This window comes from Silene latifolia, unplaced genomic scaffold (genome assembly GCF_048544455.1).
Source record: "Silene latifolia isolate original U9 population unplaced genomic scaffold, ASM4854445v1 scaffold_20.1, whole genome shotgun sequence".
NCBI lineage: Eukaryota > Viridiplantae > Streptophyta > Magnoliopsida > Caryophyllales > Caryophyllaceae > Silene > Silene latifolia.
In genome coordinates, this window is record NW_027413163.1 from 3,158,747 (window position 1) to 3,176,802 (window position 18,056).

General features: G+C 45.7%; 1 protein-coding gene across 1 annotated transcript; it reads right to left on the reverse strand.

The window, feature by feature from the left end:
- Positions 1-11,362: 11,362 nt before the first annotated feature.
- Positions 11,363-12,906, reverse strand: LOC141638481 (uncharacterized). The gene is made up of 3 exons (XM_074447895.1): positions 12,626-12,906; positions 12,376-12,520; positions 11,363-12,213 (listed from the first exon to the last, which is right to left on the reverse strand). The coding sequence occupies exons 1-3, from the start codon at positions 12,893-12,895 to the stop codon at positions 11,363-11,365; spliced, it is 1,266 nt and encodes a 421-aa protein (XP_074303996.1). The 5' UTR covers positions 12,896-12,906.
- Positions 12,907-18,056: the final 5,150 nt, after the last annotated feature.

The following is an 18,056-nucleotide window of genomic DNA, read 5'->3' on the forward strand; positions in this document are numbered from 1 at the left end:
TCTCTTTAAGTTCACTGACTTGAGCGTCGGAGTGAGTACGCTCGGCCAAAGCCGAGCCCTCAGTTTGTTCATTGTTTCAGAAGAGGCCGAAAGGAGGATTCAATCAAAGACGTCATTCTACAAGCCACGAGTGGTAACAAATAACTGCTCCGTAATCACACCCGGAACAATTGGTGCCGTCTGTGGGGAATAGATACTAGAAGCTAGTCACATTCATTCCCAAACACAAAACAAAAACCCACCCAATAAGCTAAGAAGATGTCAAAGCAACAAGAAGTACTTGTGAGCGACGAAACCGCATTCTACCAGGATGACACCATCCCTAATTCTGAGATCGTGCAATCCCCCACCGGCCGAGTAATTCAACCGGCGTACGGGATGCCAATAATAAGTAAAAAACACCGCCGCCCACCGACCAAGTCACTGTCATGGGACATGTGGTTGATGCAGCTAAACTAAAGCTATTCCTGGACCTAATGGGTAGCACGCCGACTCACACTGTCACGACGACAAGAGCGGCGGCACCCCCACAGGAGACCAGGGTCCAAAAAGTGACTCCGAGAAACTTGAACGGAGCATTGGAGGAAGCTGACCATGTCAAGACGCCGGGGGAACCCAGAGTGCCAGTGGCAGACCTGAGTCCTTCCCGTACTTGTGGGAGGACAGCGTCGCCGCGGCACCAACGAGGCCTGCCCCAGAGAAGTGAAAGGAGTCCGACTCACCAGAGTCGGAGAAGAAGTCCGACTCGCCAGAGTCGGAGAAGAAGTCCGACTCACCAAAGTCGGAGAAGAAGCCCTTCCCGTCACGGGGAGAGGAGCCGGACTAAGGATGCGAGGAGTCGATCGCCGCATGTCATTCGACACGTGGTCAGACAGCCCCTCAGTGCCTATGTCCTAGAGGTCCCGGTGCCGACTAAGCTAAAGCTGCCGCCCATATCATACAAAGGAGAAAGCGACCCAACCGACCATGCCGAGGCTTTCGAGTCTTACATGTCGGTATGGGAGCAACCTGATGAGGTTTGGTGCCGGGTCTTCCCAACGACCCTGCATGGGATGGCACAAAGTTGGTCCAAGGGGCTACCCAATGGGTCGGTATACTGTTATGCCGACCTAAGAGACATATTTTTGGCCCAGTATTCTTGCAATAAGAGGAGGGCCATCGAGACATCGGATCTACTGACTATCAGACAGGAGGGGGGCGAGTCTCTCCGAAGCTATGTGAAGAGGTTCGACGCCAAGGTTCAGCAGATTTGTGAGCTGAACAGCGATCTGGCGGCCTTTGCACTGATGAAAGGCCTCCCAAGAGGGGACTTAAAAAACGAGCTCATCAAGTGCGAAGGCCTGAGCCTATACTCCACCAGGAAGATGGCCGACCAAGTCATAAAGGTGGAGGACTATCACAAGACCTGGGAAGGCCACAGCGAGGCTGGGCACTCAGAGAGGAAGAGCCGCCGGGAGGACAACCCGGATGAAAGACGCCGTGACAGTAATAGGTCACGGTCTGACAAGTCCGCCAGAAATGAACTCGGCGGCGCCGGGGAGTTCGGGACCGTACTACCAAAAGCGGTACAATAGTCACACCCCCCTGGTCGTATCTCCTGCCGAGGTCTTCTCCCTGAGCAAGAACGAGGATCAGAAGTGGGAAAGGCCTCCCAAAGTGAGGGGGGACGGTGACACGAGCCAGTACTGTGAGTACCACGGCCACACCGGTCACTTAACTGACAACTGCCGGCATCTGAAGAATGCCATTGAAGAGCTGATCCGGAAGGGGAGCCTCAGCAAATATGTTGCCGTAGGCCAAAAGACTAATACCGGCGGCTCAAAAAAAAAATTCGTCTTTGAACGGATAGGAGTAATCCATGTTGTCATCGGGGGCAACGAGAACGGTGGGTCCGCTCATGGGCACAAACGGCACCTGAACGAGCTATATCAGGCCATCAACTTTGTGCCCAAAACAGCGATCCCCGCTTCCAACATCCCCGATATAACTATTGGGAAGAAGGACTACGAGGGAGTCATCGCCCCGCACAGCGACCCACTTGTAGTCCACTTGGACATAGCCAACCACCTGGTCAAGAGGTGCCTGATTGACACAGGCGCCTACACGAACATCATGTTCAGGGAGTGCTTTCACAATCTCGGTCAGAAGATCGAGGACTTAAGCCCCTGCACCAATCCGTTGTACAGTTTCTCCGGGGCCGGCCTGGTACCCCTGGGGTCAATCAGACTGCCGGTGATGTTCGGCGAGGGGAATGCAGCTAAGAATGTCCTATCCGAGTTCGTGGTCATTGACGGCTCGTCCGCCTACAACGTTCTCATAGGCCGAGTCACTCTGAGCGAGGCCGATGCAGTAATGTCCATCCGGGCCCTGACACTGATGTATGTCTCGGACCGGGGGGAAGCGCATAAGTTCGTCTCAAAGGACGAAAAAGACGAAGTAGTCAACGTCCAGATATCTGCCAGAGGGTGCAACATGCAATCCCTCAAAGTGGCGAAGAAGTCAGAGAAGGGAAAGAGCCCATCCTTACAACAGGAGGGCGAACTCATGGATGCCACTGTCGGCATGGTCGAAGGAGCCGAGACCGAAGAAGTGGAAATTGACCCAGGGCGCACCGTAACTGTCGGTGTCAACCTAGAGCCAAAATTCAGGGCCGCTCTCCTAGACCTGCTGAGGAAGAACAATGAGGTCTTCGCTTACTCAGCAGCCGAGATGCCAGGCGTGAGCCGGGAGGTAATTGTTCACAAGCTGAACGTACTCTCCACCGGTCGCCCTGTCAAGCAGAAGATGAGGAACTCCTCAGCCGAGAAGGATGAGGCCATCAAAGCCGAGGTAGATAAATTACTATCGGCGGGCTTTATCATGCCTTGTACTTATCCTGAGTGGCTAGCTAATGTTGTAATGGTGAGGAAATCATCGGGGGCGTGGAGGATGTGTGTAGATTTTACCAATCTTAATAAAGCGTGCCCCAAAGATTGCTATCCTTTGCCTCGAATAGATAGTTTAATCGACGCCACAACAGCTACACTATCCGAGCCCGCCGAACGCCTTCTCAGGGTATCATCAGGTATTTATGGTCGAAGAAGACAGGCCTAAGTGCGCATTCATCACCGGTAACGGCACATACATGTATAAAATGATGCCGTTCGGTTTGAAGAACGCCGGCGCAACTTACACAAGACTGGTGGACAAAGTGTTCCAAAACCAAAAAGGGCGAAACATTGAGGCTTACGTCGACGATGCTATTGTAAAAAGCAAGTCTGACAGCGAGCACTTAGCCGATTTACACGAGACATTTTGTTCACTAAGGAGGTATAGAATGAAGCTCAACCCAAAGAAATGCAACTTCGGTGTCCGGGCCGGCAAGTTCCTCGGCGTGCTTGTCAGCGCCAGGGGAATTGATGCCAATCCAGAGAAAGTCCAAGCAATATTGGACCTACCAGAGCCGAGGAATCGAAAAGAGGTTATGACGCTGACCGGGAGAATGGCGGCCCTTGCCCGTTTTATCTCTCGGTCAGCCGATAAGAGCACACCATTCTTCAAAGTGTTAAAGGGGAATAAAGACTTCAGCTGGGGGGAGGAACAGAGCACGGCTTTCAGGCAACTGAAAACTCATCTTCAAACTCTCCCAACCCCGTCCTGTGCCGATCTGGGAGACGCTATATCAGACATAGCAGTTACCTCGGCCACGGTCACTGGCGTGATCATCAGAGAAGAAGACAAACAGCAACACCCAATCTACTTTGTCAGCCATACATTGTTGCCCGCCGAAAGAAATTACCCACTGATCGAGAAAGTAGCCTTTGCTGTCGTCGTTGCCGCAAGGAAACTGAAACCTTACTTCGACGCACATCCCGTGACGGTCTTAACCGACCAACCATTGGAGAAAGCATTGGAAAAATTTGAGCAATCCGGCAGGCTCATCAAATGGGCAGTAGAGCTATCCGGCTTCGGCATTCAATACAAGCTGAGGCCCTCGATAAAGGGACAGGCACTGGCAGACTTCTTGGCCGAGTGCACATATCAGGAAGAATCACGTCCGGGCATGTGGGAGATGTATACCGATGGGTCCTCCACGGTGAACAGCTCAGGAGCCGGCATCCTTATCATCAGCCCAAACAGGGACGAGTTTGAGTATGCCTTGAAGTTTACCTTCCCGGCCTCAAATAACGAATCCGAATACGAGGCGGTGATAACTGGAGTCGAGTTAGCTAGAGCTGCCAGGGCGGAACACATCATTTTGAAAACAGACTCGCTCTTGGTGACTAATCAAGTCCGAGGAGAGTACGAGACTCGAGACGACGGGATGATAAGGTACCTGGAAAAGGTAAAAGCCGACACTTCAAAATTGAAATCTTTCCAGAAACAATGCATTCCCAGTCTGAGAACAACCGAGCCGACGCTCTCTCAAAGCTTGCCAGTTCAACCATCAAGAATGTCAGTCGAACCGTGCTGGTGGACATCAGGAATGCTAAAAGCATTACTGAAACCGTCAGCATGGTGGGCGACATAGAGGCCGAGACGACGTCGATGACTCCGATAATGAAGTATAAACTGACAAATAACTTACCGGAGGATCGCAGTCTCTCGCAGAAGATAAAAAGGATCGCAGCAAGGTACTTGGTGTTTGAAGGAGAATTATACAGGAAGTCCGTGATAAGGCCACTCTTGAAATGTGTCGGCCCATCCGACGCGGAGCTAATACTGACAGAAATCCACGAAGGCATCTGTGGTCATCACATGGGGGCAAGAACACTAGCCCACAAAGCTCTCCGAGCCGGCTACTTGTGGCCCACCATGCTTGAGGATTCCGGAGCCAAAACCAAAAAGTGCAACAACTGTCAGATGCATGCTCCGGTGATACATGCACCTTCCCGAGACCTGCAGCCAGTACTTAGTCCCCTTCCTTTTGCACAGTGGGGGATGGATCTACTAGGTCCATTTCCAACGGCATCCGGAGGAAGAAAGTACTTGATTGTCGTCGTTGACTACTTCACCAAATGGGTTGAAGCTGTAGCGGTACCTGCGAAGACGATGGCGGCCGTAAGAAAGGTAATCTGGGAAAATGTCATAACTCGTTTTGGGTTACCCCAAGTCATGGTATTTGACCACGGCCGAGAGTTTTTGAGTGACACAATAATGAACTGGTTGGAAGAGCTTGGTATCAAATTCGCATACTCCTCCGTCTGCCACCCACAGAGCAACGGACAGGCGGAGGCAGCCAATAAAACAATCCTTAACGGTTTGAAGAAGAAAGTTGAAGACCTAAAGGGAAGATGGGCCGATGAACTACCCGGCGTCCTGTGGTCCCTTCGAACCACGAAGAAAGAAGCAACGGGGTACAGTCCATTCCACTTAGTCTACGGGTCCGTGCGCGATCCCCGCTAATTGAAGCAGCGGTGCGAAAGCGACGTTCGTAACACCACCTTTAACCCGGTTGAAAATGAGGAAGGTCTGAGAACCTCCCTAGACCTGGTCGAAGAAAGCCGAGATACAGCATGCCTCAACTTGGCAGTATACCAAAACCGAATGAGAATAGCCTACAACCGAAGAGTCCACAAAAGGGACTTAAAAGTAGGGGATCTAGTCCTAAGAAAATCGGCCGCCACCAACAAAGGAAACATTCATGGTAAATTGATGGCCAACTGGGAAGGTCCCTACAAAGTGGTTGAAGAAATGAGGCCGGGTACATACCGGCTGACAGACATAGAGGGTGTGCCTTTGATGAGCCATTGGAACACTGACAACCTCAGGAAATACTTTGTATAGCGGCGGAGGTGTCCAAAACTGTTGTTGGCACCCCAACGCGTGTTTATATCTAAATGAAGAATCATCCAAGTTTTCCATCAAAGTGTTTATCCCCTCCGTAGTCATATCGAGGTAGATGCCACGGCCCAAGCCGGGCAGTCACCCCAAGAAGTAGACGCCACGGCATTCACTACCAGCGCAGTTGATACTCGCGAAAGCGACCAACATGCCTTAGGAACGTATAAGTACAGTTGAGACGCAATTCTAACCGCCTCGGCCAACCGAAGGCCTGGCAGAGGAAGCGATCAATATGTCTACAGATACGAACGTTGTCGAGCCGTAACCTCTAACCGCCTCGGCTAACCGAAGGCCTGGCACGGGACACAACGGTCGATACGCTAACATGTTCACAGCGGCGGTTGAGAAGCGCAAATCGGACGCCTCAGCCAGACCGAGAGTGAAAGAGGAAGCGACCAACATGCCAACATGTTTAAAAAACGTTAAGCACAGTTTAGATACGCATTCTAACTGCCTCGGCCAAGCCGAAGGTAGAAAAAAAAAAAAAAAAAAAGGCGCTCAATTAATAACGTAAGAAGACAAGTGAAGGAGATCAAAGCCCCGGCCAAGCCGGGGGCCAATAAACGTTAAGTACATTTGAGATACGCATTCTAACTGCCTCGGCCAGGCCGAAGGTAAAAACGAAAAAAGCGCTCAATTAATAACGTAAGAAGACAAATGAAGGATTGTGATCAAAGCCCCGACCAAACCGAAGGCCAATAAACAAGCTTTATTGAAAATGATTACAAGTAAGGAGAATACAGACGACGGCCGTCCCCATAGGGATAGCCTAAACACTACCTACCAAAGTTTACAAAAAAGAAGGAACAGCAAAAGGGTACGGACATAAGACATGAAGTGCCAAAAGATGGCAGGGAGGAAAGGCTTAATAATTGGCCCCGAACAGTGGCTATCCGAGATGCCGGGTGAACCCGGTGACGACCGCCCGTCTCCCTATGCTCGTTCTTTGCTCATCACCGGCGACATCGCAAAGATCATCTTTGGTGAGCGACTTAGAAGCCGACTTGGCAGCTTAAGCTTCAGTGCCTTTGCCTTCTCAGCTTCCTCCTTGGCCGCCTTCACCTTTTCAGCGTGGGCCGCCTTATCCGCGGCCTCCTCTTTCTTCTTCTTCACCTTTGCCTCCTCCACAGCCTTCGCCTCCGCGGCCTTCGCCTTAGCATCGAGCTTATCATTAAACAGCTCGTCAAATTTTTGCCACGGAAAGGAGCCATCGGCAAAGAGCTCCCCGATCACTTCCCTGGCGGCTTCTTCGACCAGGTCCCGGTATTGGGCGCACATGTTAGGTAGGATGACGCTTTGGAGCGTCTCAATGTCCTCCTCCCTCTGGTTGAGGATTGCCCTTGTGCTCCTGTGTGATTTCCCCTGGGCCGTATACAGGGTCTTCCATTCGTCCCTCTTCTTGGCAGTAAAGTCAACGACAGCCAGAAGCCGGTCACGCTCCTCCAGCCGCTTAGCGGCATCAGCCTCCGCGGCCTCAACCTTAGCTCTCTCAGCAAGGACCGCCTTTTCAGCGTCCTCCCTATGTTTTCGCTCAGCAAGGACCGCCTTTTCAGCATCGACCTTGGCCCTCTCAGCTACCTTATTCGCAGCAGCGAGCTCAAGCCTGAGCCGCTCAAGCTGTGGGGCAGCTTCGGCCATGACCTTCTCTTGCTCCATAATATGAGCACCGGCCATGTCAGCCCACATCGCCAGCATCTTCGTAATCTGGGCAGGGGAAGGCTTCGGGGAGGAGGAGATGACGGCGGCATCTTTATCACCCGCCTGCGCAGGTCGCTTCTCAATAAGTCGTTCAGTAGGACCGGTCGACGGCGGCGGTTGATCTACAAAAAATGCGGACAAAGCATCCATGTCAACATACATTGACATGCCGGAGAGCCTGTCATCAGGAACGCCTAATGAACCAGCTAAGTCTGAGCCACAGGTTAGATCTGTACCAGTCCTAGGCTTCTTAGACAGAGGGCCGGCTGGCCCCGTCTCTTTGCCGGCCTCGGTAGAAGTAGCAGCGGCAGCAGCGGCAGTAGTAGTCTCTTTTCTCTTACGTAAGAGAGGAGATTCCTCTGCCACGGTGGCCTCCTCATCGGTAATATCGACGACCACCACCGTCTCCTTTTGGACTGCAGGGATTGGAGGTTGAACTGAAGTTGACGCCGTCGCCGCCGAAGACGTTGCTTTTCGCTTTCGGCGCGGAATTTTACTGGCAACCTTCGCCTGGGCCGCCGTTACATCCAATGCCTTCAGCTGCTGATCCATGAGGTCGATTGGCGCCGGTCTGCGATCACGGGTCTGGGCCTTAGGATGCAAATTGACAACGTTCTTGTCCTTGTCAAGTCCCATTCTCTTGAGGATATCCTCAGACAGATCCGGGCCAAAACGGTCTGCAAAGGAAACGAAGCAAGAGTTAAGTAAAAGAGATGAATCAAAGTTCAAAAAACAGAAACATTAAAAACAGAGATGGGCCTCACACTGACCCCACTCACCCTGTTCGAGGGCCGGTATGAGGCCGACGTGGCAGAGCAGCTCATCCTGAAGAATGATCTGTGTCGGGGGCATCCATCCCTTTGGCATCCCATTCTTCTCAGCCTCAAACAGCTTCATGGCCCGTTTTTCGTCCTCATTTAGATGGACCCTGCTGGCGTCCATCTTTAGCCTACTCCGGGAGACCCATTTGTCTTGCTCCCCCTTACTCTCGCACCACAAATTGACGCATTGTTGGAAGGACCGGAGCAGCGGATAGTCCTCCGGCACCTCGACGTACACCCACCGCGCCTTCCAGTCCTTACAAGATGTAATTTTGGATACGGAGACGTAACCCGGCTCCGTCTGCACGCTGTACAACCCCACGGTACCAGGGGTTGACGGCCGAAGGTGATGAAGCCGGCGGAACAAGTTAACCGTCGGGGCCTCCTTCTTGAAGAGACAGAGCCACACAAACCCAACTATAGTCCTGATGGCCAACGGATGTATTTGGGCCACGGCGACGTTCATGGCTTTAATAATGGCCGCAACGTATCTATTCAGAGGAAACCGGAGCCCATACTCCAGGTGTCTGATGTATACGCCGATACAGCCCTTGGGAGGGCAACAGACCGCTTGACCCTCCCGGGGGATAACCATTTTATACTCCCTGCCGAAGGAGAAATGATGTTCAAAAAGTTCAGAACCAGAACAACTGGCGAACATATTTGTCCAAGCACGATCAGGACCGATCTTACAGGCGTCGCCGTGATCCAGGAGATGCGGCCTCTCCTCACCAGAATGAGTCCTTTCCTCATCATCACCCTCATCATCATCATCATCCGAGAAATCCTCCATATACTGATCGTCCACCTCAGGAGAAGGAGACCTAGGGCCCCCGAACCTTATCGGGATGGCGGCCAGTGCCTCCTCTTCATCAAGACGCGACGGGGAGCCCCCCGGCGCAGGATTACTAGGTCCGGCATCAGCAGAAGACATGACAACAAATACTTAACAAATAAGAGTTGAAAAATTTGTTTGTTTACCTTGGAAAAGTGCTACGCCGAAGTAACGATTCTGAAGATTAGAAGAGAAAGAAACCCTTGAAAATCTAAGAAGGAAGAAAATTTTTGAGAAGATGAAATTTGTGCGGAAAATTAAGGGGCATACTGCTCTATTTATAGAGCAAAGCCCATGAAATGGACCAATCAGGGCAAAGCCCATGAAGCGTCAACCAATCAACGCCGAGCCACGTGTCAAGCATGCAGCCATGGAATGTCAATCGACAAACAGTTACAAAACTTCTTCAACACGATCCTTGACAGAATGCCAATCGACGTATCTTCTTTAACACGCTCCTTGGTATCTACTTGCCAAACGGCCCGCTGATTCAACCAAGCTTGGCAGCACCGGCTGAGGGAAATCAAAAGCCCACGGCACTCACAACCTCGGTCTCGGCCAGCGCAATTATCTTTTCCACATTTGATGCCCTTTACACATCCATGTGGAGGGGGGATACGGTACGGCCTAAGCAGAACCAAGCCGAGGTAGAAGAAGCCGGGGCAGAAATTTTTTTTTGCGCAGAATACGCTCAACACTCATCGAAGGTCCATACCATGGCATAGACTACGCTGGGGGCAAATTGATGGGGCATATTCTGCACCCGCTGACCGAGTCAACATATTGAGCAAGGTCAAAGATATCCAAAGCAAGTCAACACCTTGGACAGCCTAGCCGACGTAGCCTGTCGGCCTGTCACTTGGGTCCCGGCTAGGACAACTAGCCAGCCGGGACACATATCCGCGTGCTCATATCCAAGACCCCTCGGCATGGAGTCAACAGGGCCCGCTGGCCTGCCATGGGTCCCTCGGCCGAGGGTAGATCAGTCTTTCCACCTGCTAGCCACTTGGCCACTACGTGACAAAAGGTGAAAGTCTATAAATACTCCTCAACCCTCATTGAGGAAAGGATCCGAAATATAACCAAAACACCTCATAATCTGGTAATATCTTCCTTATCTCTTTACAATATATACTTCGCCAAGTAACACACAACTTATCTCTTTAAGTTCACTGACTTGAGCGTCGGAGTGAGTACGCTCGGCCAAAGCCGAGCCCTCAGGTTGTTCATTGTTTCAGGAGAGGCCGAAAGGAGGATTCAATCAAAGACGTCATTCTACAAGCCACGAGTGGTAACAAATAACTGCTCCGTAATCACACCCGGAACAAGGGTTTTGCGAAATCTGGGTTTGTGTTATTTTATTCTTACAGCAGCAGCAATGTCTAGGGCTTCCTATTCCGAGTCCAATAACAGGGCTGTTAAGTGTAGATGTGGGGTTACAATAGCCTTATTGAAGTCATGGACACAAGAGAACCCTGGAAGAAGATTCATTAAGTGCAAGTTTTCAAACCCTAATTCAACTCATGGATGTGGGTATTTTAGATGGCATGATGAAGAACAAATAGAGTGGCAAAGAAACACAATTAATCAGTTGATATTGGAGAAGAAGGTACTAGAATGTGATTTGATGATGATTAAGTGCGAGAATGCACACTTGTTAGAGCAGAATCAGAAGCTCGAGGAAGCCACTGCCATTCTTAGGCAAATTAAGGCATATGATGATGAGGTCGTGGTTAATCAAAACAACAATATGAAGAGCAGTAGAACATTGTTGAAATGGAATGTTGTTGTTGTTTGCCTTTCAGTAGTTTTACTTAGCCTTCTATTGAAATTGTAAGCTTGTAACTCAGATAGCTTATAAGGCAGATGGTACTTGATAGGTTTAGCAGCTCAAATAAAATCATTTGGGCAATTTTCTAATGTAACATGAAAAACCTATCATCAATAAAGGAGAGTTGCATATTCTGTTCAAATGTTGCTCAAAATAGACATGTTGATTCAATTTTGACTTCTTTTGATGTCCTTGTTCAAGTAACAAATAAATTGGAAAAGCTTTTGGAGAAGAGACAATTAAACCAAGTAACATTGAAGTAGATTGTTAAATTGTCTTACAAACCCATGATGAAATAACACTTAATTGTTCAACAAAAACCAAAACATAACTAAAAGCATTACAAGTCCATCATCAGTCCTCAAAAGCTAGCTTCCTCTTTGAATTTGTAGTAGGTGCTCCATGATTGACACTAGCTTGACTCTCCTGGACACTTGGTTGCTGGCTAAATGAAGGGCCAGAAAGTGCAGCCACCATTGCAGCATCTTGTAGCTTTTTTGCCTTCCTTCTTGCAACATCATCTCTTACCTTGGCACTCCAGGCTGATTTACTCATCCCTCTTGTTTCTGTCACCTTCTCCTTTTCTTGACTCATTGAAGGGTTCTTACAAGTCTTCATATTATGGCCATTCAAGCCACACTTGCCACAAGTTTTAATCTGCCTAATTTTCTTGGGCTGTCCACTAGTTCCCTCTCCTACCTCTCTTCTCCACTTTTTTAGCTTAGGTCTGCCAGGCAGCTTTTTGAATGGTGGTGGTGTAGGAGATGTGACTCCAACTTTCTCCCAGTCTTCATATCCAGGCATGGCTGCTATGGGATGCTGAAATGCTCTCAAATAAGTGGCTTTGGTGTAAGCCTCATCAACATAGTCTAGGACCTCATGTCTTTGGTCTGTTATGCACATCATTGCATGTGGACATGGAATTCCTGTTAGCTCCCAAGTCTTACAAGTACATGTCCTATTTGTGAGATTAACAGCCTTTTGTTTCCCTCTATGAACCACCTCAAACTCTTCACCAAATGTAGGGATCAAAGTGCAAAATCTGGTTTCATTATCAACCCACTTCAAATACTTTGTTACAAAGGGCATTACCCTATCCTCAAACCCTGCAGCTCCTGTCCTTTTATCATAATGCCTTTTCATGATATATCTTCTTATCCATTCCATAAGGCTGATAATAGGCTTATCTCTGGCTTCTTTTAAGGCTGCATTGAATGACTCACATATGTTGTTCAACAACATGTTGGACTTACTTGTAGTTGAGAATGCATGTCTTGACCGAGTGCTTCATCTGGTATGGCGAGATAGGTATGCATGTGCTTCCTTATTCAAGAACTTGATTCCTTCCATTTCCTTTTGGAACTCACCCCTTGGACATGCCCTAGCTGCAGCCCAAAATGACTCCTTCATCAGTGTACCAGACCATTGCAACTTAAAATTAGCCCATATGTGTCTTGCACAAAACCTTATTTCTGCCTTTGGAGTGACAGTATTAAAAGCCTCCAACAACCCCTGTCCAAAATATAAAGCATTGTTATCAAAATACAAAAAATGTAGAAAATAAATTGCATAAATAAGCTCAAGAAAAATGTAGAAAATAAATTAAAGTGTACAAACCTTTTGTCTGTCTGACATTATAGTCAGCCCTTCTCCATCCACCTTCTCTATATCTTCCATCAATAAGCTCAAGAACCAAGTCCAAGTCTGGGTATTTTCAACCTCAACCACAGCCCATGCCACAGGATAGATGTTTTTATTACCATCCATACTGACAGCAACTAAAGACATGCCTGGGTATGGGCCCTTAAGATGGCAGCCATCAACACCAATCAGTGGCCTACAACCAGCCAAAAAACCCACCTTGCAAGCCTTCAAACACACATACATTCTTTGAAATTGAGGAGGGGGGGGGGATTTTTCACATTGTCGACAACAACAATGGCTGTTGTTCCTGGATTATAGGTGATCAAGGCATGTGCATAATCCCACACTCTACCATATTCATCAGCCTCATCACCATTAATCATTAGTTTTGCTCTAGCCCTAGTTAACCATGCTTGGGAATAACTAATTTTCACCCCCATTGTCCTATACACATTTTTCACAAATTTAGACAAATCCCAACCAGGATTTTTCTCCCATCCTCAAGATATTTTTCAGCTAAATATTCTTAAGAGAGTTTCCTAGTAACTCCTTTAAATGAACATTTATGGGTCAAATTCATTGTTCTAATCACCATAAACTCCTTATTATTTGATGCTGTGGCATATACTTTAAATGGACACAGAAAATTGTGACACACACCTAATCTTACTTCTTACCTTGTCCCATGGACACTTGAATTTGTACTTACAGTAGATTGTTACTTTTGCTTTACCATTATGTAAAAAATAATAGTCGTACCTATTTTCAATGGCATGAGCCCTCAGTGTTTGCCTCAATACCTCAACACTAGTGAACTGCAAATTAGTGTCCAACTTCACCTTTTTCTTAAAGTCAGTGGCAGGATTGAAAACAACACCACCACCCCCCTCATCATCTGAACCCTGAAGGCTTCTCAAATCATCATCAGATTCAAAAACTTCCTCCTTTAACTCTTCTAAAAATTCAGCTTTACTTTTCCCTTTATTTCCTTTTCTCTTATCCTCTGTCTTTTGAAATAGATCTTCAGCAACAAGGTCTTCTTCCTGAACCTCAAAATCTGGATCTGCAAGGTCAGATTCCTCTTCACTTACTACAAATTGTTCCTCATCATCATCTTCACTAAGTACATGGTTCCTTGCAGCTTTGCATTTTTTAAGATTTTTTTTACCAACCACTTGTTGTTTTCCCTTCCCCTTCTCAGTCACCTTCAAAGTCACCTCCTTCGTACCCTTCTCCTTCCCAGCCACCTGTTTCTTACCCTTCACATTCTCAGTGAACTTCACTTGCTCAGTACTCTTCACTGCCTCAGTAGCCTTCACTGCCTCACTAGCATTTACCTTCTCAGGTCCTCTACCCTTCACTGCCTCACTAACCTTCACCTTTTTAGGTCCTCTAACTGGTACACTACTCTTCACCTGCTCAGTCACTCCAAAACCAGCACCACCTACAGTAGATCTTTATACACCCTGTTCACCAACAACATCAACATATTTAACCCCACCTAAACCAGACGCAGAACCAACACCTTGAACCTGAACAGTAGGTGTCACAGGTCTTCTAAAGGGTATTTTTGATGCTGTTTTTGAGGGTATTTGAAATGGTGTTTTTGAGGGTATCTTGAATGGTGTATTTGATGTTGTTGGGTGAATAACCTGTAATGGTGGTATGTCAAGAGGGATGTCCTCATTTGAATCATGAATATAGATGTGGTTGGTAAACCTAGGGCTCCTTCTAAATGGGCTGCTAGAAGTGGGCTTTTAGCATTGTAAGGTCTAAGTTTGTAGTACGTAGCTTGTCCTAATTGTAAAGCCAAAAAGATGTATCTTACTATTTTATTATACGAGTGAAAGAAATAGTAATTTTCAAAATTGATGCATAGTTTATAAGTAATTAAAGAGACAATATATTGTCCCAACGATGTCAGGAGTTGATAAGAGTAAGTCACTCAACAATTAAACTGAAACATACTTATAGGGAAGCTAACAGGGCCACTAATCAATTTGCTAATAGTGGAGTTATTCTAGTACTCTACCTCCTAATTTAGACATTTAGTTAAATGACTTGCGTCCCATTATTCGGAAGGACATATTTAGGATTGATATTCCTTGAGTAATGCTACTGGTTAATTATAGGGGCTAAGCGCCTAAGCCCCTCATTCATACCAAAGAAAAAAAATGAGAATATAAAATCACTTGCGCCGAGGCAGATCCTTTAACATGTCAAGTAGTCTCATATAACATTAATTATTGAATTGTGAAAGATCTGATGATACATAAACATATCTTTTTTGATTCCATTTTGCCAGTATTTTAAAAGGCCCCATGTTACATTTTTGTCAAAGTTGTTGCATTGTCCCACATTACAAGAAGAAATCGTTGACTTCTCAAGGGGTCCCCTGCTATTAGATTATAGTAGTATATAAGATGTCAGTCAGATTGGCTTTGCGTATCGGAAGATGAGATTCAAAGAGTACCGTATATTCATCTATTTGTGACGCTTTAGTGATCCTTAGTTTGTTACGTATTGATCGTAATTTTCCTTTCAAAATTTGTTTGAACTACTAGTTCTGAAAGAAAAGAGGTTTACACTAATTAGACGAGATAACTAGCCTTATACGAAGTATATTAGTTCTTATCAAGATAACTTATGTTTAATATTGGACAACGTATATCACCCTAAAACATATACACGCAGTAATGACCTTATATGTGTTAGCTTGCAGATCATGGTAATGTTCCATGCCAGATCTAACAAATTGCAAGTGTTTTTAGTAGCGGGGAGAAATCAGTAAAAAAATACGGTAGATCCATTGCAAAACGCATATTTACAATGGATATACTTCGCTACATGTCTGTCGGAACTTTTCGTTACAATTAGGTGATGTGCGACAGATATCGGTCACAAAGATGAATTCGACAGACATAAATCCGCTGAAAATGAAATGGCACCCTTCACAAACGTTGTCCTAGAAAATGAATTTGAGTCGTTTTGACATTACTTAGTCAATCTTTGCGATGGATTGTCCGACAGATAATTCATAGGTTCCTGGCAAGGTTTAACTTTTTCTGGGAAATATGTTTTTTCCGCGTCGGACTGTACGTTGTAGATTTTGTCTCAGTGGAACCAGTAATGAGGCAAAACCTTTGGAGCGTTACCAATTGTGGGCTAAAATTTAACTACCAAATCTTAACCTAAACTATTATTTTGATTGTTAATTTGGTAACGCTGCGAGGGTTTGCCGTGACTGTAACATGATCAGTTATCTAAAACACCTAGGATAGGGCTCCTGGATAAATGAGGAAGTTACATGGGTAGTTAAATTTTAATGAAAAACCAACGTTGATGACATCTCCGCTTTATATGCATGTGTTTGTTGTCGGTTGCGGATTGGCGATTGAATTTGTTTATTGTATGGTTAATGCCTACCTTCATTGTTGGTTTTGTATTCAGCATTTAGGGAGCTAAGAAAAGGCAGATAATGCCTCATTATTGGTTTCATTGGGAATTAATCTGCAACGGATAGTCCCGCGGAGAGGAAAATTTCGTACTAGATAAAGTTAAACCTTGCCACGAACCTATGAACTTTATGTAGGAGAATAAATTGCAAAGATTGACCAAATAAACTCAAATTGACTCAAATGCAGTTTCCATGATAAGCTTTGTGAAGGGTAACATTTCATTTGCGGCGGATTTACGTCCGTCGCAATGCATATTTATGAATGATATATTGATATCTATATATCGCACGGAGCATTACCATGATTAATAAGCTAACACATAGGATTCTCACTGCGTGTCTATATTTTAGGGTGATATAAGTTGTCCACTATTGCACATTACTTATCTTTATCGGAATTGATTTTGATAACAAACTAAGGATCACGAAAGCTTATAAATGAATATTGGTTCGAATTCTCTTTATTACATGAAAAGAAATGGACCATCATTAATTTCGAACGGTCTGGATTAAATATCGATCTAATGGTTGTAATTATTTCACAAAAATAATGTTTTAATTATTGAAAAGGAAAAATATACTCCGTATTAGAATAAGTGTAGATTAGAGAAGAAATTGAGAGAAAGTAATAGAGAGCATCCAAATTGAATAAATATACAGTAGTCTTTGGATCCCATTTTGAAATACGCAAAGAGAGTCTGACCAAGATCTTATTTAATCTAGTAGTAGGGGCTCACTTGAGAAGTCAACTAATTCATCTTGTAATGTGAGAAAATGCAACAACTTTCACAAAAATGTAACATGGGGCCTTTTAAAATATAGGATAATGGAATTAAAAAAGATATGTTTATGTATCATAAGATCTTTTACAATTCAATATTTAATTAATGTTATATTAGACTACTTAACAAGGATTTGCCTGGGTATAAGTGATTTGATATTATCTCTTTTTTTATGGTACCAAAGTGGGATTTAGCCACGAAAATTAATCACTAGCTGTTACACGGGGAATTGTAACTCTAAATATGTCTTTCCAAAGGATGTGATGCAAGTTATTAAACGTATTATCTAAATGAGAAGGTAGAGTACAAGAATTAATCCCAAGATTAGCTAATAGATCAGCGGCCCTGTTTGCTTCTCTCTAAATATGTTCCAGCTTGATTGTCCAGTAACTTTCTCTTATCAACTCTTGACATCGTTGCACAGTAAACATCAAGTTCTTGCTAAGGAGTTGGAATTCAAGACTTTCATATCCATGCAAAATGAGGCACCCATTAGGGTTGTCTTCATCACATTCATCACTTGACTGGCTTAGGGATGAAACTATCAGATCATGTTTATCGATCATACCTTGAATATCATGTTTCAGTTTATGGCATGTTCCAGTAACATGACCTTTTTCTTGATGATATTGGCAATAGGTTAGGCACTGCCCTCCAAAGAATAGGTTTTCTTGTCAACGGGTGGGTCTGGAGTGGGTCCAAATCGTTGTAGCTTCCTTTTAACCATGAGCCTTTGAAGAGCTGGGGCATAAGTTGTGTCGATATTAGTGAATATCCTTTGAGCACGTTCAACTTTGTTGGTTGACTTAAGACATCCAAGAGGGTTGTCTTGAATGCATGGTGCGGCTAATATTTTGTTGCTTCCATCATATCTTGAATAACTTGTTTCTAAGCAAAACAAGTTTCTGTTTAATGACCTCAACTCTGATGATACTGACTAGTACGCATTACCTTTACAGAGTCGGATTTTCTTGTTTGTTGGTCGGTCCGGAGTAGAACCGACGGGATGTTGTAGTCCCTTTGAAGCAAGCATATCTAGCACAGTGTCATATTGGACTTCCAGATCTATTAATACCCTTTAAGGTTTTCCCATTATTCTCACATTTTTGTTTTTGGAAATGTTTTTGTGGGCATTGTTTCTATTAACCTTGGGCGGAAACATGAA